At 37.8% G+C, this 24,777-nt stretch overlaps 1 protein-coding gene across 5 annotated transcripts in view; it reads left to right on the top strand.

The window, feature by feature from the left end:
- The window catches only part of CNTN4 (contactin 4), a 992,918-nt gene that overhangs the window by 799,736 nt on the left and 168,405 nt on the right, over nucleotides 1-24,777 (top strand). For all 5 annotated transcript variants that reach the window (XM_054551881.2, XM_054551876.2, XM_054551877.2 and 2 more), the window contains 2 exons: nucleotides 13,366-13,468; nucleotides 17,252-17,436. In XM_054551881.2, the coding sequence (XP_054407856.2) occupies nucleotides 13,366-13,468; nucleotides 17,252-17,436 (288 nt within the window). The remainder of the gene's footprint in view (nucleotides 1-13,365; nucleotides 13,469-17,251; nucleotides 17,437-24,777) is intronic.

Below are 24,777 nucleotides of genomic sequence, written 5' to 3'. Positions count from 1 at the left end.
GGATTGCAAAGGAAAAATCAAGAATACTATTTTAAACATTATTTATAAAACCAAATATATAACTTCTCCCTTGGCAACAGGAGGAATTATTTGTTTTGTGCTTTTTTGGCCACCTTTCTGTCATAACATTCATCTGGTATATTCATATTTGTCGGCTTGCCTTCCCCACCTTGCTCACATTATGATCAAGGAAAGATCATCATTTTTATCCGACTTTGTACTGCGCTCCAGCACAGTGCTTGCCACATGGCAAATGTTAAATTAATATGTTGGATTAAGCTACGTTATATTCAATAAAACTGAAAATTCTTATCAGCTTAAAGAGAAAAGTAGGTAAGGTACTAGCTCTGTCAAAAGCTATCAGTGCTATCTCTCCAGACTGACAGATGAAGAAACTTTCAAAAGATATGCTCCAGTGGCATTTTGTAAGAAATCACTTAAAAATACAGCCCCTGTGGCTTCTACCCAAATGCACTTGGGCCAGAATATCTGTTCAGTGGTATTATCTGTTTCGGTCTATCAAGTCATAGATGTAATTATATATTGACTTTGATATACTGTGACATAGCCAGGGACAGACGTCACACAGAACTGCCTCTTCAAAAAACAAGAAACAAACATTCAGGAACACAAGCACTCCAGAATCATCATGTACACTTCAAACTGGCAACAACTCTGCCTTTTCCCTGGCTTTTAGATTTATCTTGATTTGTCTGGTATATCTTCATAGAGATGACAAATGTTTTGTATTAAAATATTTTATCACAAAGTTAGCAGACTAAAGATCTCATTCTTCAGCCATTAATGCCCACTCATTCTTAATTTCCGTGAGCATTGCATGGTGAAAATTCATGTCTTTTCCATTTACACTGGAGTATATAAAATGGACACTCAAACTATGTTACTAAGCACAAAAATAGGTAATTTAATTAGCTGTTTTCTGAAGATGAGAGAAAAGGGGAAATACAAATCAAGAAGAGATTGCAAAATAAAGAGGACATTCTTGTTAAAATCTATTCTGTGACAGTAAAATCAATGAAATCCTCTCTCCTCAAGATCTGGGATTTGGTGATTGTATATTAGACTGGTAAGTGCAAGGTGAGTATAGAATTTGTACAATCATTTTGATCATTGAAGCACACTCAAAATTTCACATCCTCTGTCTGCCTCAGAAAAGGGAAAAGAAGCAAGGCAAAGGAGTTTGAAGCCTGAGCTGAACTAATTGCTAGACTTGTCATTTACCTTGCTAAGAGCACATGTAGCTGGGAGAACTGTATCTCCCCAATATTCAGCTTGTTTCTTGGGTATTTCAGCTAAGCGATCTGGACTATGATTTCTTATTTGTACCCAAAAGGCCACGGTGAGTCATAAAAGTTGAACAGTGAACCTTGGCTCAGTTCCTAATACAAATGAGGTGTGATGAGTCTCATGTCTGTTCACTGACCATTTACCACTCACCCGAGTTCTGCAAAACCCTGGGGCTCCCTGTTCCCTTTTCCCCAGCTCTTTACATGGCTCACTCCTTCCTACATCTCAGATGATGTCTCCAATGTGGGGCCAGGAGGTAAGGACACAAGCCATGAGGATCCCGAAGCCAAGCAGTCCAGGCAGAGTTCAGCCTCACCATTTATTAGCCAGGTGGCTTTGGATGTGTCAGTTTAACCTCATTGTACTTAGTTTTCTCATCAGTAAGATAAGGGTAACAACATCTACCTCAGATAGTTGTTTTATGTGTCGTAATTGCAAGTACTTTGAACAGTGACAAAACAGAAGTATACCATCAATAACTTTCTTACCTAAAATATGCTCAACAAATTATATTTTTAACAGACAGATTACAATAGTGTATAGATCATATTATTCTTCTTTTTTAAAATAGTGGATAATGACAGAGAAAGATGGAATAATACTCTCCAAAGTGACTAACAATGTTAAACTCTAAAGTGTTTAACTTTTAGTGGTAAATTTTGATTTATGTTTTTTCTTTTTGCTTGTCATTATTTTTCTCACTTTTCTAAAACAGAGTTTTCAAATTTTTAGAATATTGTTTGATAAAGATTATTGGGCCTAATAGGCACTTAGAGATTATGCAATTTTATATTTTTATTTTTTGAGAAACAAGGGAACTGAAGATCAGAGAATTCAGATAAGAAAAATGGCATCAGGACAGATTCCTGGTCCCTGATCATCATATTATTTCACTGAGGTTCAGAAAAGGCTGTTTGGCCTCTAGATTTACACATTTGCTTCGTTTCTTTTGCTTTATAATTTTTGATAATTTTATAGTGAGAATTATTTCAAATATCTATATTACTTTGCAGTAGTCACTTCTGGGACACATAAAAATATGAGTTGGTAGACATATGTGAGAACAAATTTTATCAGACTTTATAGTTATTTATCCAGATACTTTAAAATCTGCTTTGAGAAGATAACTGATTTGGGAAAGTACACCTGTTGCTTAGGAACCATGAGAGGGAAAAATTATAATTGGGAAGAATACATCATGGTTATTATTAGTACAGGTACTAAAGTAGTCCATTGATCCTTATTAGCCCAGCTGTTGGTTATAAATAGTGGTGAGCCTGCTCTGTTATGTGCTTCCTGCACAGATCTCAAAGAGTTATCCCTAAATTTCCATAATCAAAGGTAACAGACCACTCATATAGCATAAGTACTAAAGAAACAGTAGCCTTCGATGATAATCATATTGGCTCTTCTGTCTTTAGCCACTTACATGGCTGTCTCTAAAATAGCTTAAGGTGAAATGAATTAGCAGAGATTAGGACAGTCTTGAGAAAATGAGATAATGTCTGTTACACTGTTTATGCACATTACATTACATACACAGGTAAATAATTTAGCATGAAAAATCATTGTTTAGCCTTTGCCTTTTTTCTGTTTTCCTGGAGACTGGTTGGGGACTGGTTTGGAAGTTGTTTTTTTTTTGCTTATTAGAACAAAGATGAGTGTTGAGCAATTTATAGCCTGTGTCTGTCTGATAGGTCCATGCATTGCACAGTGATTGTTAAATATTTTTGAATATTAACCCTAATTGGAACTCCACATAGAAGAGATGCTATAAAACAAGGAACAATGAGATTATCCTATCTTAGAATTTCAAATTCTGTCTTTCTCTGTACTCTGTCTCTCTTTCCCTTTCTCTCCTCCATTTCTATATTTACATACATTGTTAAGCATATACATTTTGGATATAGGTATGTATATATAAACCAGATATATTGTCTTTGGGGGTTAAAATGTAAAGTTAACTTTTCTAAATGTTTATTATATTTCAATATAAAATTAAAATGTTTAAAGTGTTTATGTATGTACTTAGATATAACTGAAATAACTGACCATGTTTTCCCAAGTCCTCACTCATTTTTCACAGCCTAATTTAGCCATGAAAAACAGTGAATAAGAGCAGCATTGAAGTATTTAATCTTCTCATCTCAAATCAAGCTTTCACCCAGTAGGAAAAAGCCCAAACGATGGCCTCAGCATCCTTCAGTTTCACAACTTTTAGTCATGTCCAGGACTAAAGTCAAGAGGGAAAGTAAAGGGATTCTGGAGTATAGTCCCAGACCTACCAGCAGCTATCATAAGACAAATCATTACCATTTCTTTGGTCCTTAGTCTTCTCAGCTGTACAAAATGGGTGATTTATAATAAGTTCTATCTAAAGTTTCTTCTTCTTGTCTTCAAGGATTCCAGTCACAACTTTCTAGCCTACTTAACTCCAATCTCAACATTTGCCCAAGCCAGATAGTATCAGGTTTAACAGACAGATGCTGCTCATTGGATCAGATTTCTTATCAATGCTGACAACTGATCCCTGCAGAAAACTAGGTGCATTCAGTCTTTCAGGCCACAGTGCGCCATTTTGTGAGCCTTCACCTCTGTGACCATTATACCTCCTAGTGGCTCAGAAGACTACATTCCCCACGAACTTCTAAATTTAAGACCAAGGGAGACCTTTAAAATAGAAAGAAGAAAACTAAAAGATTCTGAAATATTGTTGCAGCATCATGCATCCTCCATTATGGTCCTGCCAACTGGTCACTGTAAACTTTCCTAATATTGCTCCATGCTACATTAGATCCTCAACTGGGCATCAACAGCCACTATTTTTCTTCATGAAAAGAGAGCTTTATTTGTAGGCCACTTAATTAACCTAGTGGGTTTTTGAACCCAGTCATTTAGGAGATCTCTTCTAGATTGGAGACGTGATCTACAACCCTTTATTGAACACCTGGCATTTAGACAGGCAGCAGGTAGAGATATGCCTTCCACTTAGACATAATTTTATATTATTTAAGATCTAGAGTTTATACCAAAACACTGCTTTATTTTACTCTCACTTCTAATTGCAACTTTTGTGTGGTTTTGTCACAGCAATCATGTCTTGTTTTTAATTCTCTGACAACATCGCAGTTGAGGATCTGTGGGCGTAAAACATGTTTTATGAGGAGAACATCTAAATGACTAAAGGATGTGAGATATTTTGCTAAACTGCCATTGCTAATCTGATTTAATAGCATCTTAATGGCTCTGGATATTTTGAAGGTTTGACAAGCTTAGGAACTTGGCAGTCAGCTTTAGACCTCTAGCATAGCCAATTCCATTTCAGGTCCATGGGGGCTAAAGGTCTTGGATGGCCATTTGGCTACTCAGTTAGGAAGCATCTGTTAAGTGCTCGTTGTGTGAGGCACACTATGAAATAAAAAGACATGATTTCAGCCTGTGGGAACCTACAGTCTTAGAGAATTCCAAGTTAATGAAGGGTCTAAAGTTTCATTCTTTACTGGAATTATTGAATTGAGTTCTGAATAATACATTTATAGAGGGACTTGAAATGAAAGAGGGAAGGAGAAGTATTTAGCCTAGAATTGAGTTGACTTTGGGCATTCTTTTGATCATGCATTTAGCCAACAAATACTCATTGAGTATCTGTTCTCTACTTGTCTCTAGAGATGCAAAAGTCCTCTGCCCTCATGGATTATAGCCTGGCTAAGAAGCCTAATTGCAGTTAGGGGCAGGAGTGGGGCCATACTCAGGGGAGAGTAGAGAATTAAAGCAGATTCACTTAAGTTTCAATTTTGGTAAGAACTACCATGGAGCAGTTAAGTGTACAGTGAAATTAGGTGTATAATCACAGCTTAAGGGTGAAGAAACCTGGCCTGGTCTTGGGAATCAACCCAAACTTCCATGAAGAGTCAGACAATCTAAGATAAAATAAGTAATTCCAGGCAGTAGGCAGATTATTTGTTTTAACTAGGAATTGGCAAACTCTTTCCCACAGGCCAACCTTGCCTGTGGCCTGTTTCTGTAAATAATTTTTCTATAGAAATGTTGGGTATTCTTAGCTAATTCCTAGATTCTCTATCATTTTTGCTGTTACAGTAAGTTGTGCTTATCCGTTTGTTTTTGTTTGTTTGTTTGTTTGTTTGTTTTTTGAGATAGAGTCTGTCTCTGTTACCCAGGCTGGAATGCAGTGGTGCGATCTCAGCTCACTGCAATCTCTGCCTCCCAGGTTCAAGCAATTCTCCTGCCCCAGCCTCCCGAGTAGCTGGGATTACAGGCATGTACCACCATACCCAGCTAATTTTTGTATTTTTAGTAGAGACAGGGTCTCACCATGTTAGCCAGGCTGGTCTCGAACTTTTGACCTCAAGTGATCCTCCAATCTCAGCCTCGCAAAGTGCTGGGATTACAGATGTAAGCTACCATACCCGGGCAGTTGTATCTTATCTTTAATCACATTATCTAATTAGTTGTTGCTTATATATGGAAGGTACTGTTATTCTTGTGATTCAGTATTTGGCAAGCTTGCTGAAATTTCTTGTAGTTCTAATAATTTGTCTGTTGATTCTATTGATTCTCTCAAACTTTGCTATCTGCTGCATTTCCTCTAAGCCAAGGATCAGCCAACTAGTATTTATGGGCCCACCACCTATTTTTGTAAATAAAGTTTTATTGGCACACAGCCACTCCCATTTGTTTACCTTATGGCCATGGCTGCTTTCCAGCTACAATGGCAGAGTTGGGCAGTAACAGGGACTGTATAGCCCACAAAACCTAGATAAAATTCTCACTCTCTGGCCTTTTACAGAAAAAACTTTGTTAACCCTTGACAAAATGATATCATTAAATATCTGTAGACTGTCCATTAAAATACTTGTTATTTGTGGCTCCAAAGACTTGAACTAGGACCAACATGTACAGAGATAGAGTGTTTAGTTCAATACAACATGGATACATGGATAACTTTTTAGTAGGAAAAATATAGGAGTACTTCCTTGAAGGAAGGTAAAAATTGGCCTAAAAGATGACATTATAACTAATTGCCCAAACTGGAAACTATTAGCTCATTACTTCAGGAATTCAGGAAAACCAGGACCGTCCAGTGCAAGCAGAGGTATTTGGCCTCTCTGCCTTTAAATGAGACAGTCTTCTTGAAAAAGGTTATCTCTGCATTTCCAATATTGAAAAGGAAGGAAGGTGGTGCAGGTTTGATTAAAGTCAAATCATAAGATTTATTTTCATCTCTCACAGGTCTCTGAGGACACCTTAAAACCTTGACTGTAAGAGGTGATGTAACACCTTGAGATACCTTGTCTCTCCTCTTCAGTAGTGGGGAGGTTCTTGTCTCAACAGTTGTTGCCCCAGACTCTGGGAGTTCACCTACTGGATGGTGGTGGTGGTAGAAGAGATAACTTGGACAGTCCAGTAGACTCCATATATCTCCTTCAACCCAGGGGAAAACATGCCTTTTTTCAAAAGGGCAAAATGGTAAAAACTCAGTCAGGTGAATTTGAATGACTAATCGGATATTTCCAAATGTTTTTAGGTGAGTGATATATACATCATATGACTTGTTTCTCAAGAAAGTCAATGTGGGAACTTTTCATAAAACAATTTTTGCCTTTTTTTTTCAGGAGAAAATCCCGCTATGTGGAAGTTAGTAAATGTCCCTTCTGTAGTTAAATTTAGTAAGCACAGATGCCAGCTAAGGCAGGTGTTGGCAAAAATCTTATGGCATGCAACTCTGCAAACTGGTCTCCTTCTGCCAACAGAGTCTCTGCAAATTGTACTTAAGCATGACGTGTTGCTGATTTCTCTTTCATATTCTCTAAATTGCCAGTTGTTTTGTTAAATTCTGTGTTCTTACAGACATCAGCATCAACTTTAATAATTGCCCAGGTTTCGAAAGAGATACAGTTGTCACAAGTTCTTCTACAGAGTCTAGACTCTGGATGGACTTGGTCCCTCAAGTTGGGACTCCATTGCTAGTACTCTCCCAATGACTAGCCCTTAAGATATGTTTATTGATGTTAGGTGGAACTTCTTGCTTTTGCTCATAGTTAGGAAAGTTGTTCTCAAAGTGTATTCTTCAGACCAGCAGCATCAACATCACCTGAGACTTCTTAAAATTGCAAACTCATAGGCTGCCTCTCAACCTACTAAATCAGAAACTCCAGCCTTTCAGTTGATTTCAAGTTTGAGAACCACTGCTTTAGGAAAAATACTTAAGAACTGCCAACCATGTCTTCCTCATGAAATCACCTCTTTTGGTTATTCAATAAATAGTTATTGCCTGCATATGCCCCATTACTACGCCATGTGCTGAAAAAGAGTAGCCTATGACTGTCATTTATATAAGGATCAGATCTGTGTTTCCACAGTGTGCCCCCATTTCTGGGCACTGCATATGGCTTATTATTGGTGTCAAATGAATATTTACTTATTTAATTTATTGGAATATTAATACAACTAAGCCCCTGTCTTCTAAAGACTTTGATATGTGGAATTTCAAGTGCTGTAACCTTCATTACTATTGTTGTATCTCTCTTACTCCAAAGAATATAAAACATTGGCAATGAATTTTAATGAATTAAGACATTTTTACTTTATGCATAAAATTATGTTAGGTGTTTTTATTTAGAATTGAAAGCAAGAGTTGTCTTTACAGGCAAATCATATATTTCATATAGCAGAAAAGTATGGCTGAGGTTGTATATTTTGGTTGAACCAGACTAAATTATATGTGTTCCTTACTTCTACTTTGCCTTGGTTGTGTAGACCTGGGTAGGTCTTTACATCTTCCCACCTTTTTTAATAGTTTGAAGATGAAAAGGGGGTTCTAGAGCAATTCCATCAATGTTCACACTCTTTTAGCCTAATTCTGTAAATCACTAGAGCAGCTGTGCACCAATTAATTGCAAAAGCATACAGGTGGTTAGCAGAATGACTTGATAAATGCACTCTTATTTTAAGGGGTCTTTCATTTCTTAAAAAACAAAAAAGGCAACAGCTTTTAAATTTAATGCAGAAAGTAAAGGCCAAAATAGTTAAAATAAAAAAAATAGTCAAATAACAACATAGCCTGTGCCAGTTGTAACGAAATTAAATGGAACAGTTCACAGGTGTTCCAAAACAATGTTCATAATATTGTTGAAGAAAACTGCTTCTCTTGTTTTTATGACTTTAATACTAGGACAATCTTTATATACAATGAAAAATTTTTAAACAGCAGTGAAATGATGCTATTCTATCTCTGATCCTTCTCTTTATGTACTGTACTACTGCCATATATACAGATTAATCTATTACTGATGACTCTGTTATTCATGTTCCTATAGCCATAAATATGGATCACTGTGTATCAATCCAGAAATCACTCTGTGTGACTAGATAAACAACATATACAGATCATTTTAGTAAAGAATGATCTTAAGTGAGTGAACTTGTACCAGAAGCTACAATTATACTTAATACATGACTTCTATGCCTGGAAAGAAGTATATGTTTGACTTAATGGCTATTATATATCACAGCATAAACACTGCATTCCTACATCTTTTCCTCCCTTCAACAAATCCTTACCCATCACATTTTTCCCATATTACTGGTATTGGGCTAAGATTTGTGAGGGATACAGAAAAAAATGAGAAGAATTTCTATCCCTAAAGCAGGTAAGAGAACAATAGAAGAGATGCTCTGTGTGTGTGTGTGTGTGTATGTCTGTCTGTCTGTCTAGCTAGCTAGCTAGCTAGCTATAAAGATGATAGAAAACAGCATTGCTATTTAAGAGGTACCCTGAAGTTTATATGTAAAATGTTTTATGTCAGTAGTTACTCACTGAACACCTACGAGTGAAGAGCCTGCAGTGGAAGTTAGGAATACAGCTATGAAAAAGACAGACACATTATTTGGTGTTATATGTTTTGCCGTCTAAATGGAAGGCAGACACTAAACACATGAATAAACAAGAGAATTATAAATTGTGATAAGTAACATGAAGCAAGCAAGACAGTAGTAGAGAATAACTCTACTTGGTGTGGGCATGAGAATATGCCCACACAAAGACTTGCAAGTAAATGTTCATGGAAGCATTATTGGTAATAGCTAAAAGTGGAAGCCACCCAAATGCCCATCAACTGGTGTTATGGGTTGAATTTTGTCCCTCAAATAGATATGGTGAAGTCCTAACACCCAGTGCCTCTGAATGTGACCTTATTTAGAAATAGAGTCATTGTAGATGTAATCAGGAAAGATAAGGTCATGGTAGGGTAACATGGGCCATAGATCCAATATGACTGGTGTCCTTCTAAGAACACAATGGGAAGACACACATACACAGAAAGAATGTCACATGACAACAGAGGCAGAGATGGAGTGACATGACTGTAAGGCAATGAATGCCAAGGATTGACAGCTACCACCAGAAGGTAGGAAGGATTCTGCCCAGAGTCTCAAAGGGAGCATGGCCCTGTCAACACCTTTATTTATTACTTCTATCCTCTAGAACTGTAAGAGAATAAATTTCTTTTGCTTAGGGCCACTGAGTTTGTAATGCTTTGTTAAAGCATCTCTAGGAAACTAATACAACCGGCGAATGGAGAAGGAAAATGTGGCATATCCTACAGTGGAATATTATTCTGCAATAAAAAGGAACAAACTACTGGTACATGTTACAACATAGATGAATCTTGAAAACGCTATGTTCAGTGAAAGAAGCCAGGCACAAAAGACCACATATTGCACAATTTAATTTATATGAAATATTCAGAAAAAGCCAAATGTATACAGACAGAAAGCAGATTAGAGGTTTTCCATGGCTGAGACTGGGAATGGGGATTAATTGTGAATGGGCATGAGAGATCTTACTGGGGTGATGGAAATGTTCTGAAACTAGATTGTGGTGATAGTTGCATGACTTAGCAAATCTGCTAAAAACCATTGGATTGCACACTTAAAATTGGTGAACTTTTTAGTATGTAAATTATACCTTAAAAACTTGTTTTTTAAAAAAATTATCAATGGAAACAGACAAAGGTAGAAATTTTTATAATTTGGGTCATTTAAAGACCATTGTGGGCTAGAGAGTAGGGCCTACAGAGGAGAGGGAAAGGCAGGCAGTAAGTAGGTAAAGGATTCTGGGAGAGAAAATGTTCAGTTTGGGCCTAAATAGATAGATAGGATTTTAGGATGTGGAGATAACAGTTCAGGGATCTGGGACATTGCAGCTCTGCGTTGCCAATGATATTTTAGTTCTTTCAAATAAGGTTGTGTGACATATATTTGCTCCTTGGTGTAATTTTCATGATGAGATTAAATAAACACAATTTTATATGTGATATTTATAGTCAGAGAGAGGCTGGGAAAAAACCTGACCACTTCTAAGACCTCCTTGGCCTTTGTATTCTAAACTTATTGTCTCATCTCCCTCTAACACATGATACACTGCAATGCAGGCTGTCTTGATTTCCTGGGAAGACGAAAGACCTCCTTCTCTCAAGGCAATTCTTTTTTTAATTAACACTGCTTTCAGAGTATACAGCCATATACACAGCACTAAAAGGTGTTAACTTGCTCACTGCGCTCAAAGTCATACTACTGATATTTATGGGATGATGATTCAACTGTACGGGCTGTTTATTAGCAAGTTCAGCAGCTGTGTGTGAATGTTGTTGTTAGTATGCACTGAGTCTTTACCAGGCCAGCTTTGTGCAGATGCTGAAAGAAAGGCAAGCCCAGATTCAGGGGCAAGAGAACTCAGACAGCAGAGGCTGGCCAAGAAAAGAGGAATAATTTTGTAACTGAACATGTCAAGCATGGGTATAATGTATTTTAACCTACTTTTGTAGTGTTATTCATTTCCTGGTGAGAGGCCGTTGTAAGAGATTAAGATGAGGAGTCAGGCGCCTGAGTTTCAACACTGACTGGTTTTCTGTGGGACTAAAGACAAACCGTTTAACTCTTGAGATTACAACCTTGCTTGTAAAAGAAAGGGATAGATTAGAACTGTGATTTTTAACCTGTGGAGGGATAAGTGTCCCTTCAAGAATAGGTTGCTGGCCGTGGATCCTCTCTTTAGAAAAATGTGCATCCAGTAGGAAATAATACCAAGATTAAGGTTGCTGAACCAAATGATATCAAAGGTCCCTTCCAAATCCAACACTCCTCGTCATTCCAGGAAAGGAAGAAAAATGAAAACAACAACAAGAAGAACAATTATGTTCGAGTTTGCACTACTGACAACATACCTCACAGCAAACTTAGCTAGATTGTAAGTCATCAGACACTCAGGATTGATGCTGTTTCTCACAGTTTGAGGAGATCCTCTTGATGCTTCTCAAACTCTGAAATGGCCGACGAAAAGGGTCACCTCGGTGGGGTGCGGTGGCTCATGCCTGTAATCCCAGCACTTTGGGAGGCCGCGGCAGACAGATCACCTGAGGTCAGAAATTCAAGACGAGCCTGGCCAACATGGTGAAACCTCATCGCTACTAAAAATACAAAAAGTAGCCATGCATGGTGGCACATGCCTGTAGTCCCAGCTACTTGGGAGGCTGAGGCACAAGAATTGCTTGAACCCGGGAGGTGGAGGTTGCAGTGAGTTGAGCCAAGATTGTACCACAGCACTCCAGCCTGGGCGACAGAGCAAGACTCGGTCTCAAGAAAAAAAAAACAGGCAAGGGTCTACCTCTGCAAAGTGAGTGAAATCATTTCTCTTTGTGATTGTACCTGTCCCCCATCCATTTTTTGTCTTTAACCTTTCCTTCTAAGGTTCAGTCTCTTTTTCCTCTGACTATGGGAAGCCTAAAGGAGAGATGAAATGGAGAGCCCTATCTTTTTATAGTAAGCTAGGTAATTCCAAACTCTTTGTGGGCACAGTTGAATCAAAGATGATAAAAAATGACCAGAGATGGAATAAGAATAAATGTATTAGAACAATTAGAGCAGTGGCAAATTGAGTCAAGCATGTATTGATAAGAAATAATTGATAAGGCCAGGAGCAGTGACTCATGCCTGTAATGCCAGCAATTTAGGAGGCCAAGGCAGGTGGATCACTTGAGGCCAGGAGTTGGAGACCAGCCTGGCCAACATGGTGAAACCCCGTCTCTACCAAAAATACAAAAAAATTAGCTGGGCATGGTGGTGCACAACTGTAGTCCTAGCTACTCGGGGAGGCTGAAGCAGGAGAATCGCTTGAACCCGGGAGGCAGAGATTGCAGTGAGCCAAGATCCTGCCACCACACTCTAGCCTGGGTGAAAGAGCGAGACTTTGTCTCGAAAAAAAAAAAAAAAAAAGGAAAAGGAAGAAAGAAATAACTGATAAGTATTTAATTGCAAAGCACGGACTTAGTTTGTTAGACTGTGTTACCTTGGGCATAATTGTAGAGTCATTTTCCGGGATATAGGAAAAGTGGGAGAATATGACCCTCCAAATAAGTATGCCATTGGCAAGGTAGGTACAATTTAAATGTTTTCTGTAGCTGTATCTTGTTATTATTTTTTCACAGGTCCAAAATGTAACAAAAATACAGGCATTTGGTGTTACCTTGAATATACTAATTTATGATTCATTTATATTGGCCTTGGAAATGAAAGTAAAAGTTGTGGCCACAGAATGATTACTCAGAAAAATTATTTTATTATGTAGACATAATTAAGCATGCAGGTATTTTTGAGTACTTTTATTAATAAATATTACAAACTTTTCTTCAGTATACTTCCAAAGAGATAATTTAATTTTCCTGATGACTAGCACTTCATCCCCTTCTCCTTTTTTGCCTTAAGACTACCTTAAAACAATACTTTTAAGGGGCAAAGTTGTATGCATGGAGAATTTAATCCAGGCAAATGGTGTGGTGCTGCGATACAAATTTTTCTGTAGCAGTAACTGGGAGAAGAGCCACAATTCATGACTGCTAGAGATAGGACCTGCTTTAAATGAAGGAATTAATTGTGCACGTAATGATGTGTATGAGCATTCTACATTAACAGAAAAATGAGTTTTACATTTTATACCTTTTAAAAGAATCTCCAAGACTTAGCCCCTTTATTTATTCACAGGAGTGATGGGTGAATATGAGCCCAAAATAGAAGTGCAGTTCCCAGAAACAGTTCCGACTGCAAAAGGAGCAACGGTGAAGCTGGAATGCTTTGCTTTAGGAAAGTAAGTTCTGGTTTGTGTTCCTTCTCATCCTCCCTTCAGCTTGAGCAGGTATAGAGTTTTTCTTGCACTGTTCACAGTGATGGTTTCTGAGGTGACTGAAAAGCAAGTGAAGCCTTTCTGTTTGTAATTCTGTGTATGCATCTTGGATTCTGCCCCCTCACCATGGAGAGAGGACATGTAATGGTGCAAGAAGGATTAGGCTGCCACAACTGACATGGCCACAAAGGAAAGGAGAATGGGCAATTCTGAAAAAGTATTTTGTTCTGTTATTATGACCTGTAATGTGCATGCTGTCTAACCCAGAATGACAGGAAAACAATGGCCTCCACTTGAGGTACAGTTAAGCTGACTATCTGGAAAAATACGGACTTTCATTTTGGCCCCATTTTATAGGGGATGCACCAGACTTTTCTTGAATTTCTTTTTAAACTGTCAGTCTCTTCTCTCTACTTTGGATTTCCTTCTACTCTGGCTAGAGATAGGTAAGACATGTTATTCTCTAAGAGAGTCTGTTTTACAAAGTTGTCCAAAAATTGTTCACAACTTTATTATTCAGTGTGGACTTTCTTGAGAAAAGCCTACTTAGAAACTAGTTAATTTTCCATAGAGAATATATCAGACAGCATAAAGAACATGAAATGCACATCAGTTGTGATTTTTATTTGCCAGTAACCAGCAATAAAGATTTGGCATAAACAGTATAAACTATTATCTGAAGTGAGAATTTTGACATCTTCTTTGGATTTTAATGATCCACGTCAATCTTTATGCCCAGCCCCATCTATCTGACTAATCCAATACTAACTCTCTTTTTCCTGTGCCCAAATGTTGACTAAGGCAACAACACGAACTTTTTTTTTTTTTTTTGGTAGAGGCAGGATCTGCATATGTTGCCCAGGCTAGTCTTGGACTCCTGGCCTCAACTAATCCTCCCACCTTTGCTTGTCAAAGTGCTGGGATTATAGTCCCTAGCCACTGAGCCAGGCGATGCTAACTCTACCAATCCTTATATCAGCGTGTAATCTATTTTCTTACGATTTTTGTGTTTTACAGCAATCATACAAGAGGTTCCTTTTTCCATTTTATTGTCAGTTCTAATAGAAAGGTTGTTTTGGTTTCCATGTGTTTTCAAGTCATGACAAATAAGCTACAGTCGTATCTTTACTTTGGTACAGTACAATGCAGTGGTAATTTTTTATGTCCTGAAAACTTATCATATTAAATAAATTAAGACATAATTATAGGATTGAACACTCTACAGACATTAAAAGTCAAGTTGCAAAACAACATTTAAGACATAGAAAATGCTCATGCTAAGAGAACAAAAGCAAATTGCTAACAGTATAATATGATTACACTTTTAATTTTTATTTTAAAGTATTTGTGTATAAGCATTTATATATATGAAATTAAAGATAAGAGCAGGTAACTGGGTAGTCTAGATATACATTTGATGAATTTTTTAAGATGACACCTTGAAAAATTATCTGTGAAGAAAGAGCAGAATTCACATTGTTCACACTTCAAAGGGGGTTATGAATTAAACTCTATTCACACTGTTTGAATAGTGCTGGAATAAAAACAAAAATCCCAAATTGGCTTCTTCAGTCTACACAGAAATGTTTGGGTATGCACATCCAGCTGCTGAAACACATCATCATTGCCCACTTAAGAGCAGAAAGACTACATCTCAATGTGGTTATTTTTAAAGGCATATATTAAGTGCATATCTCATCAGTATAAAGACACCGATTATGTACTTTTCATAGAGCCTTTCTGCATTTTGAGTTAGTGTCTGTCTAACAAACTTAAATTCTTCTAAAACAAATATAGTAGAGTTGATGGCTTTAATGTTTTAAATACCATCTCAGGTTTCCCAGAGAAGATTAGCAAGTCTTTAGTCTAATTACTTCTCCGTGTGTGTTTTTGTGAAAAATAAATAAGTAAATAATTGTATCCCCTGCCAGGCAGCCACAATCTTAAAAGCTGTGGTTAGCTCACTAAACCATTGATTTGCAGATTCAATGATGCCCTCTCCGCAATTTAAGATATGTTCTAACAGTTATGGCAGTAGGATGATAGATGCCTTAAGAGTACATAAAGACCTCACAGATGGCATCTTTCTTTCTCTCACTATTTTAAGCGAAGTTTCCCCAACCCGTCTTGCAAAGGGACTGCTATAAGTTGGTAAGGTTCTCAATATATAAATGACAAGGAGAAAAACCATGTTGTCCAAAACAATGTACCTTGAGTGAACCCTTCCTGTATGTCAGCAATAGGTTGTGTCTCCCAAATTTTATGAGCTCATTGTTTCTACTATCATTTGTTCATTATTTGGGTATTTCTCAAAGTAGGGCACTTTGCATTGTTGGTACGTAGATTTATGGAAATATATTGTTTCTGTTATCTATTGCTACATAACCAACTTAGAAGGAACACCAGAATTTTATTATATCTTACAATTTGTAGGTCAAGAATTCAGGCAGGGCTTGGCTGGCTAATTCTTTTGCTTTTAGTGGCATCCTTCAGGTCTTTCAGTAGTGTTTAGCTGACAGATGAACTGTACTGGAAAGCTCACAAGAGTCTCCCACACATTTCTGGTATTTTGTTGGGGATGTTGGAAGGCTGGTGTCACTGCGACTGTTATCTGGAAGCCTTATGTACGGCCTCTCCTTCCTGGCAGTCTCAAGGTATTCACTCTTCTCGTAGGACAGCTCAGCGCTGCCATGGGACAGAAAGCAGAAGCTGCCAGTTTCTTAACACCTGAGCTTTGATCCTGCAACATGACTTCTGTCTTATTTATTAGTCAAAGTGGTTAAAAAGAGCTACCAGGTTCAAGGGGAGGGGACATGGACCTCATCTCAATGGGAGGAATGTGAAAGAATTTGCAGCTATCTTTAATTTGCCACTAATGCACATGAACATTTTTATTTTCTTATTTTTTATTTAGAAGAAAACATGTATGGGTTAAACCTCATCTCTACTAAAAATACAAAAATTAGCTGGGCATGGTGGCGGGTGCCTGTAGTCCCAGCTACTTGGGAGGCTGAGGCAGGAGAATCACTTGAACCCAGGAGGCGGAGGTTGCAGTGAGCCAAGATTGCACCACTGCACTCCAGCCTGGTGACAGAGTGATACTCCGTCTCAAAATAAAAAATAAAAAGAAAAGAAAAGAAAAAAATGTATGAGGAAACACATATAATATATAAAAATCTGTTTTTATTTCAATGATGATATGGTATAGGAGATAGATCACTTTTTTTTTTTTTTTGAGACAAAGTCTTGCTCTGTCGCCCAGGCTGGAGTGCAGTAGTGCGATCTTGGCTCACTGCAACCTCTGCTTCCTGGGTTCGAGTGATTCTCCTGCCTCAGCCTCCCGAGTAGCTCAGATTACAGGCACCTGCCACCATGCCCGGGTAATTTTTTTGTATTTTTAGTAGAGACGGGGTTTCACCATGTTGGCCAGGCTGGTTTCAAACTCCTGACCTCAAGTGATCTGCCCACCTCAGCTTCCCAAAGTGCCAGGATTACAGATGTGAGCCATTGCACCCTGCCAGATCACCTTATTTAAAGTTAAGAAAAGTTATTTGATTTTAAGAACACTAAATAAGTAATACTAGAGATGTGGATATGATTAAAATTGTAATGGAGATAGAGGAATGAATGAAGTTTGCAAAACACTGCAAGCTTGTATGTGTAGAACCAAGAAGGAAGGGGTTTAGGTTCAAATAAAAGGTTCAGTTTTCTCTAGTTTGATTCACTCCTTTTTATTCTTGCTATCAGTCCAGTACCAACTATTATCTGGCGAAGAGCTGATGGAAAGCCGATAGCAAGGAAAGCCAGAAGACACAAGTCAAATGGAATTCTTGAGATCCCTAATTTTCAGCAGGAGGATGCTGGTTTATATGAATGTGTGGCTGAAAATTCCAGAGGGAAAAATGTAGCAAGGGGACAGCTAACTTTCTATGGTAAGTGTATGATTTCAGTTTATCATTTATAGTGCTACAGAACTTCCTGATATTGAAATCATAAGCTGAGAGGCATTCAGGCATTTTGGGAGAGATTGTGCAGAATAGGACTGTGTGAAACTCATGGTTTGCTCCATAATTAGCCCTGGTTGATTCTGGGTGTGGAGAGTGAGGGTGAGGGGCAAGGATGTTGACGGAGCAGAGAGGAAGGCATTAGGCTGATGTGTTTGGAGGATGGATATTAGTGTGAACACACTTGCAAAGAAGTCTGTTTTTCCTCTTTGCATCAAGCTGTAAACCTGACACAGGAAACATTTTATTATTCCTGCTCCTGATTTATCGTTTTTTTTTAAGCTCTGTGCTTTTCTTCATTAGAATTTTGATTCGAGGTTTGTGTTAATCTTTTGTAATTGCTCCTATTTGGTAGCAATTTAATGTGGTACCATGAACATTTCAAAATGCACACTGTCCAAATTTAGTTCTTATCAGAGTGGAACGTGACAAGTCTCTCTCACCCCAAAGACTTTTTATGTGCAGCTGCTCCTATTCCAATCAAATCATCAGCATTGATCCAAACAATATAAATGTAAAACCACTAGCACATGGTCATTATTGAGACCATCTTGGAAACCCTGTTAGGATATTGATTTGAAATCTAGAAAAGGATTTCATTGGATAGGCATTTTGAAAGCAAACTGAGTTCTGCCAAATTGGAGCGTGCCAGAATCCCATCTGTCTGGGATACAGAAAACAAATACTATAGATTGATAATTATTTAAGAATGGTTTAAACAAACAACAATGCATATTAAAATGATGAGAGTAGTTCTGTAGGGCAAGTTGTAGCAAAGGCTTTAAATGTTCTTATTTCTTGCAATAATTGATCCCACAAAAGTCTATTTATTTCACTAATTCTTCTTCCAAAGCATTTTGGTTTTAAGATATGACCGAAGTTCTAAGCCCTCCAGTAGACAGAAGGGGACCCCTCTTGGCTAAGGGGGGGCCCAGAGTAACATTGAAAAATAAGTTCTTGGCCATGATGAGAGGGTAATGTCAGACACATCTAGTTATACCCGCTCCCTCGCTAACCGCAATGAGCCTTTCTTCACTAAAGGCTAAACACAATCTAGCCCTTTGAAAAGACTCCATCACTGATATCAACCATGCACCTGATGCTGCCTCTTATTTTTTGCCTGATAAGAGACCACCAACACAGAATGGTTCTGTCATTCTAGGGAGGATGTGCAGTGAGGGGTTTCATGTCCTCTGGTCTACCTTTTGACATCACAGGGCCAAAACCTCCACCCTCAGACGCTAATACTGCCATTTTTCATACCCGGACCCCATGAAGGGTTGCACATGCAGATGGTTCTCCTTTCATAAATATCCATGACTCCTCCTGTAGCTTATTAAATATGTATATTCATATTTATATACATATGAATATGTATATAAATTCATGGCTTCTGTGTATGAAATATACATATATTCATATTTATATACATATTTATGTACATATGAAAATATGTATATTTCATACACAGAACCCATGAAACTCAGTTGCACACGCACATGTTTCTCCTTTCATAAATATCCATGATTCCTCCTGTAGCTTATTAAATATGTATATTCGGCCATTCCACTCAGCACAAATTCCTGTTTGTTCCCTTTGCTCCTCCTTGGAAGTGCCTGTTTACAGCTTCTGGCCAAGGGAGGCTACGCTTCCTAGCCTGTCAGAATGGCCACCAGGCAGAATAATAAAGCTCTCCCTTCCAAAAAGATAGAAAGAAATGGAAGGAAGGGAGGGAGGGAGGGAAAGAGAAAAAGAAAGGAAGGAAGGAAAAAAAGAAAAAGCTATGGCCAAAGAATTCTGATCAATAATCACATAACGTTTTTTTAAATCTTGATTGGAAACTGGGCAGAGATTTCCACTATCAGCCAGCCTTCAATGACCTCCCCTAAGTGACTCTCAGCATTTTGGACTCACGTTCCCCTGATATAGCTTCTGGGGTGAGAGAACACACAGAGTTGTAGAAAGTATTAATACTTCACTTGATGAGCTGGGCAATAGCTGTTTGAATAAATCTGCACTTCTCTTTTATCATTCGTCTGTCTTCAAGAATATTAAAGGACTGACTCTCCTCATGCCAGATGACAGACTTGATATTTAATCTTTGCTTTCCTCTTAAACGGTCGTAGTTGGTATCTTATTTGATGGGTTGTAAAGCAAAAGACACCACAGTTAACTGACTGCAAAATCATGAGACTGTAAGTTACAGATTTATTCAGTGAGATGCTATGGCTGTGTATTTTTAACTGTGTAGGGCTCGTTTTTCTCACCAATGTAATAATTATTTTTTCTATATCAGATAGGGACAATCTGTAAATATTCAGGTAATTGGCCAGCGTTTTCTCTTTTTTCTTGGTTGAATAGTCTCTTCAGTTCAGTGGTGGCTGCACCTAAATGTTATTTGAGTAGCTTAACTAATTGAATAAAGTCATTTTAACTTTCATGATTTTCTGTTAAGTGAAATTCCTGCTCTCAGTATGTTAAACTGGTATGAAATTTTCTGTAACCAGGAGTCGGCATACTGCTTTCCTGTGGGTTAGAGATTTCCTGCACTGGAAATAGAGTACTCCAGGATTACTGTTATGGAAAATCAACTTTGTCACTGGCCCCCAGCCCTGTGCAGGGAAATGTTTTTTTCAGGGATCCTGCCCTGGAGATGAAAATCAGGTTCTAACAATGTTTCCTTTTTAAATGGAGTTATCTGCAGCCATGCATGGGAAAAAAGAGCAGAATAAAATAAAATTTGCCTGCTTTCTGAAGATAACTCAGCCTTAGCTCACTTGTCAACCACGCTTGGTGTTAAAAACTTGTCAGATCAGTTGACTTCCACAGCACTTGGCTATTGCATTTAGGTTTATTCTTTTGTTTTTCCTCATCTAGCATATCAGTGACAAAAATTATCTAATTGTTTTCATTGTCACAGTCACAGGAGAGCTTAATTATACATAAGCACTTGGCTGTCATCTGTTTTCCTCTCACTTTTTTCTGGTCTGGGTCTTCCCGGTGCTGTGCTCCTAATATCCAGCTGCATAGGTCTCCAATTTAAATGAATTATGATAATTAAAATCACCATGTAGATGATAAAAGGTGAGAAAGTACCCCAGTCACTTATCCATGAACATTCTGTCTTTGTTGACAAGAATTTCTTACAACCTAGGGATTATAAACCATGGGTTTAAGCTTAGAAACCTGCTTCTTTGGGTTCCAAGTTGTTTATTGCATTCATCAGCTCTCCACTTCAGCAACCACAAGTGTGCTAACTCCTATTCAGGGTTGGCAGAATGGCAATTTTTTTCCTTCTTGCATTAAAACCATTTTGCCTTCTTTCAAAAGCCTGCTGGGCATGATCATTGTTCCCGGTGTCTGAATAATGGAAGCCCTGTTGCCCGTTGGTTTGTCCCTACTGTAGCCATGTCTTTAAGTTACCCTGCGCTACTCATGTTTGATATGTATGAAGAACTGAAGCAAGTTCAGACATAGAACATTTTTACCCTACCCCATCTTCCCAATTTGTTTTTTCTATCACCTGTGCGGTCTAGTTTAATCTACTTTTCTCAGTCTTTTTTTTGGCATTAAAAACTTCCTAAAAATAGATTTATTTTCAGTGGTAAAATGCTATGGATCTTTGTTACTAAAGATAAACATTTTCCAAAATGACTTTAATATATTATTTACTTGCTTAACAGATCTTTTTTTATTGCCTACCATGTGGGAGACATTATCAGGCACTATGGCTGCAAGACAAAATCCCTGCCCTCAAGGACCTAATATTTTACTGGAAGTTAACCAAAATGCACTATTAAGCAAATAAATTAACTAGGAAATTTTATTTTCTGGTAAGAGTGATAAAGAAAATAATTAGGTTGACTGGCCTGGTGCAGTGGCTCATGCCTGTAATCCCAGCACTTTGGGAGGCTGAAGTGGGTGAGTCACTTGAGGCCAGGAATTCGAAACCAGCTCCGTCTCTACTAAAATATAAAAATTAGCTGGGTGTGGTGGTGGTGCATGCTGGTAGTCCCAGCTACCAGCTACTCGGGAGGCTGAGGCAGGAGAATCACTTGAGCCCAGGAGGCGGAGGTTCCAGTGAGCCGAGGTTGTGCCACTGCACTCCAGCCTGGGCAACAGAGCAAGACTCCATCTCGAATAAATAAGTAAATAAATAAATAATTAGATTGAGATGATAGAAAGTAGCTGAGAGCAAGAGAAAGATTTCATAAGATGAAGTAGTCAGGAAAGACTTGTCTGAGAATTGCCCTCTGACCCAAAACCTAAAGGATGAAAATGAGCTAAGCTTTCAAGGGGAAGTGCATTCCTGGCAGAAGGTGAGGAAGTGCAAAGGCTCTGAGGCAGAAAACTACTTGATGTTCTTGATATGCAGCAGGGAAGTCAGTGTTAACTAAATCATAGTGAGCAAGGGGCAAAGGTTTGAAACTTGGGAAGGTGACAGACTGCAGTACTTTGTAAGCCAGGCACGGAGTTTGGGTTTTATTCTCTGAGTAAAATGGGAAGCCCTTAACAGCATTTCAAGGCAGGAGGGTGACTCGATTTGATTAATGTTCTGAAAAGACCACTCAGGTTGTTTTGTGGTGAATGGATGATTGGAAACCAAGAGCAAAAGCCAGACAACTAGTTAGGAAGCTATTGCCAATATCCAGGTAAGAGACATTGTTGGTTAGGACGTAAGAGAGGAAGAGAAATGGAGAGACTTGAGATATATTTTGGAGTTAGAGCCAATAGGATATGCTCATTTCATTCCTACATGTGTCTAGTTTATAGATATGGAAATTGAGTCCCAAAGAGATGAAAGTAATTGATTTAAGTTTATACAGTAAAAAACAGAGCTAGATTTCAAATGCTTTGCTAGAGGTTCTGAAACTTCAGTGTGCATCAGAATAATTTGGAAGTCTTATTACAACACAGAATTCTGGGTCCTGTTCTATGTTCCCAGTGGGAACATACCAGATGGAGGCTTTGATTTGGTAAGTCCGGGGTAGAACCAAGCATTTGCATTTCTAGTAAGTTCCCGAGTAATGCTGATGCTGCTTGTCTGGGAACCACATAGTGAGAATGGTCTATGTTTAGGTCGTCCACCCATGGTATTGTGAAGCTGAAGATTAAATTACGTGCAAGAGAAGGTGTTCCCGCTTCTCTGGAAAGCTAACAGCTTACTGTCACATCAGGCATTTTAGCCAGTCTACACAAAGTAGAATGAGAGCGCTAAGGCAATTATCTTTGAAGAAAGGAAAGGGAAGTATAAAATGGATTTAATTCGCTTGATAATTATTCATCTCTGCACTTCATTCTGTCTCTGTAGTCACTTCCTTTTTGCCCAAAAAGACTGATAGAATTATAGTCATCATTTAGTAGAATGAAGTGTGAACTAAAAGAGCCTGATATTTAATATCTTTGTACAGTTTCTTCTCTTTGTAACAGGTGTTATGAGAGTAAAACCATCTTCATAATTAGGAAATGGGGAATCTAATATTTGAGCAGTAAACAAGGCTATATTTCACAGAATCCAGTAATACTTAAGCTGGAAGTAACTGCTGGGGCCAACCCTTTGATTTTTATAATTAAAAAAAATAGGATCTGGAGATATAAAATAACTTATTCAAGGTAATGCAGTGAATGGAAATCACAGCTAGACCTGCTTTTTTCTGCTATTCTACCTGTGTTACTTTTCCTGCCAATACAACATTTTAATACAATAGGTAAGGTGAAAAAAATCCGTCAATCATCCAGATGCTCTTTCTTGCATTTTCCATTACCAGTGTCACAAATGAAAACATCTGGATGAACAACTGACTTTTTCACTCTCTATTTTCTAAGTTGGTCACCTGGTTATTGAGTCCAAAAAAAGTCTTTTTTTCTTCTTCAAATTACATGTAAGACTAAATGTCTAGACCCTTTGTGCTACAGTCCTTTGCCTCTAAAGGCAAAACTGTAGGCTTGATGACACTGCAAATGGTGTTTGAGTATCTCTAAGGTCATCAATAAATGAATACTGAAGCATGTTACAGCGGAGCATACTAATTCCCCATGGATGTGCTATGTATATGTGATCACAAGATAATATTCAGCCCTGCAAAGGGGCTGCAAAGGACAGAGTGACCAAAAATTGAACACAGTAGATAAGGTAATTTCACAGTAGAGCAATAGTTTGCTTAATTGTCCTAGACAGAACTGATATTGGATACTGTCAATTCCCCTGTCACTTAAGATAAAGTCAACAATTTTTGTTTCTTTCTTTCATCTGGTAGTTCCAATAAAGTATGTTGCTGCAGTTTTTAAGGGGTACACATTGAGCAAATGTTGTGAATAATAGTCAGAGAGAATTAATACAGGAGTGGAGGCATAAAGTCCTCACCTAATGAGAAACTTTAAGCCATGAAAGAAAGAGTCATATCAAGGACAACATATTGAAATACAATTCAAGTCATTTCACTCTATAGTCCCAGAGAAGGCAAAATGTCGCAGTTACATTTTTTATTCACCAATTAATATTGTTTAAATTTACTTATAGGAGGTTTTGCTTAAGTTGATTCATTTTTCTAAAAGTTCCTCTGCTCATCTAAGCAGGAGTGCTCAAACTGTTGGTTTAAGGACTCCTTTTTACCCTGAAAAATTACTGGATACCTCAAAGAGCTTTTGTTTATGTGAGTTATATCTACCCATATATGCCATATAATTAATTTAAATGGAGAATTTAACTTAGAACTTAATTTACTTTAAAGTGACAAAAATACAACCAGTGTATGTTAGAAATAATTAACATAAGAAAACTGGATATATTTTTCCAAACAAAAATATTTAATGAAAAGAGCAGCATGGTTTATATTTTTGCAAATCTCTTTAATGTGTGTCTTACTAGAATAAGAGTGCATTCTCCTATATACTTCTGTATCCAGTCTGTCATGATATTTTGTTTTGATTGAAGCATATGAAGAAAATATGGTCTGACACATATATAATTGGAAAGAGAGGACATAATGGACTCTCTTAAGGAAACCTGGGGACCTACAATGGTTCTTAGATTGCACTTTAAGAAGGATACATTCAAAAGAATGCTACCATTGTCATTTGCGATAGGGTTGGACATTTTTTGAGAGGCTCTGGACAGAGAATGGATGTTGGAGCCAAGCAGGCCTGTGTACTGTTGCTAACTGAGCCACTTTCTGAATCTGGATGTTAATGTCTCTGGGCCTTACCTATGAAATGAGTTTAAGTCCATTTAACCTGAATATTATTATGAGGTTTAGAAATGATGTGCAT

Source organism: Pongo abelii, chromosome 2 (assembly GCF_028885655.2).
Source record: "Pongo abelii isolate AG06213 chromosome 2, NHGRI_mPonAbe1-v2.0_pri, whole genome shotgun sequence".
NCBI lineage: Eukaryota > Metazoa > Chordata > Mammalia > Primates > Hominidae > Pongo > Pongo abelii.
The sequence above is the reverse complement of the archived record's forward strand: the minus strand, read 5'-3'. Positions and strand labels throughout refer to the sequence as shown.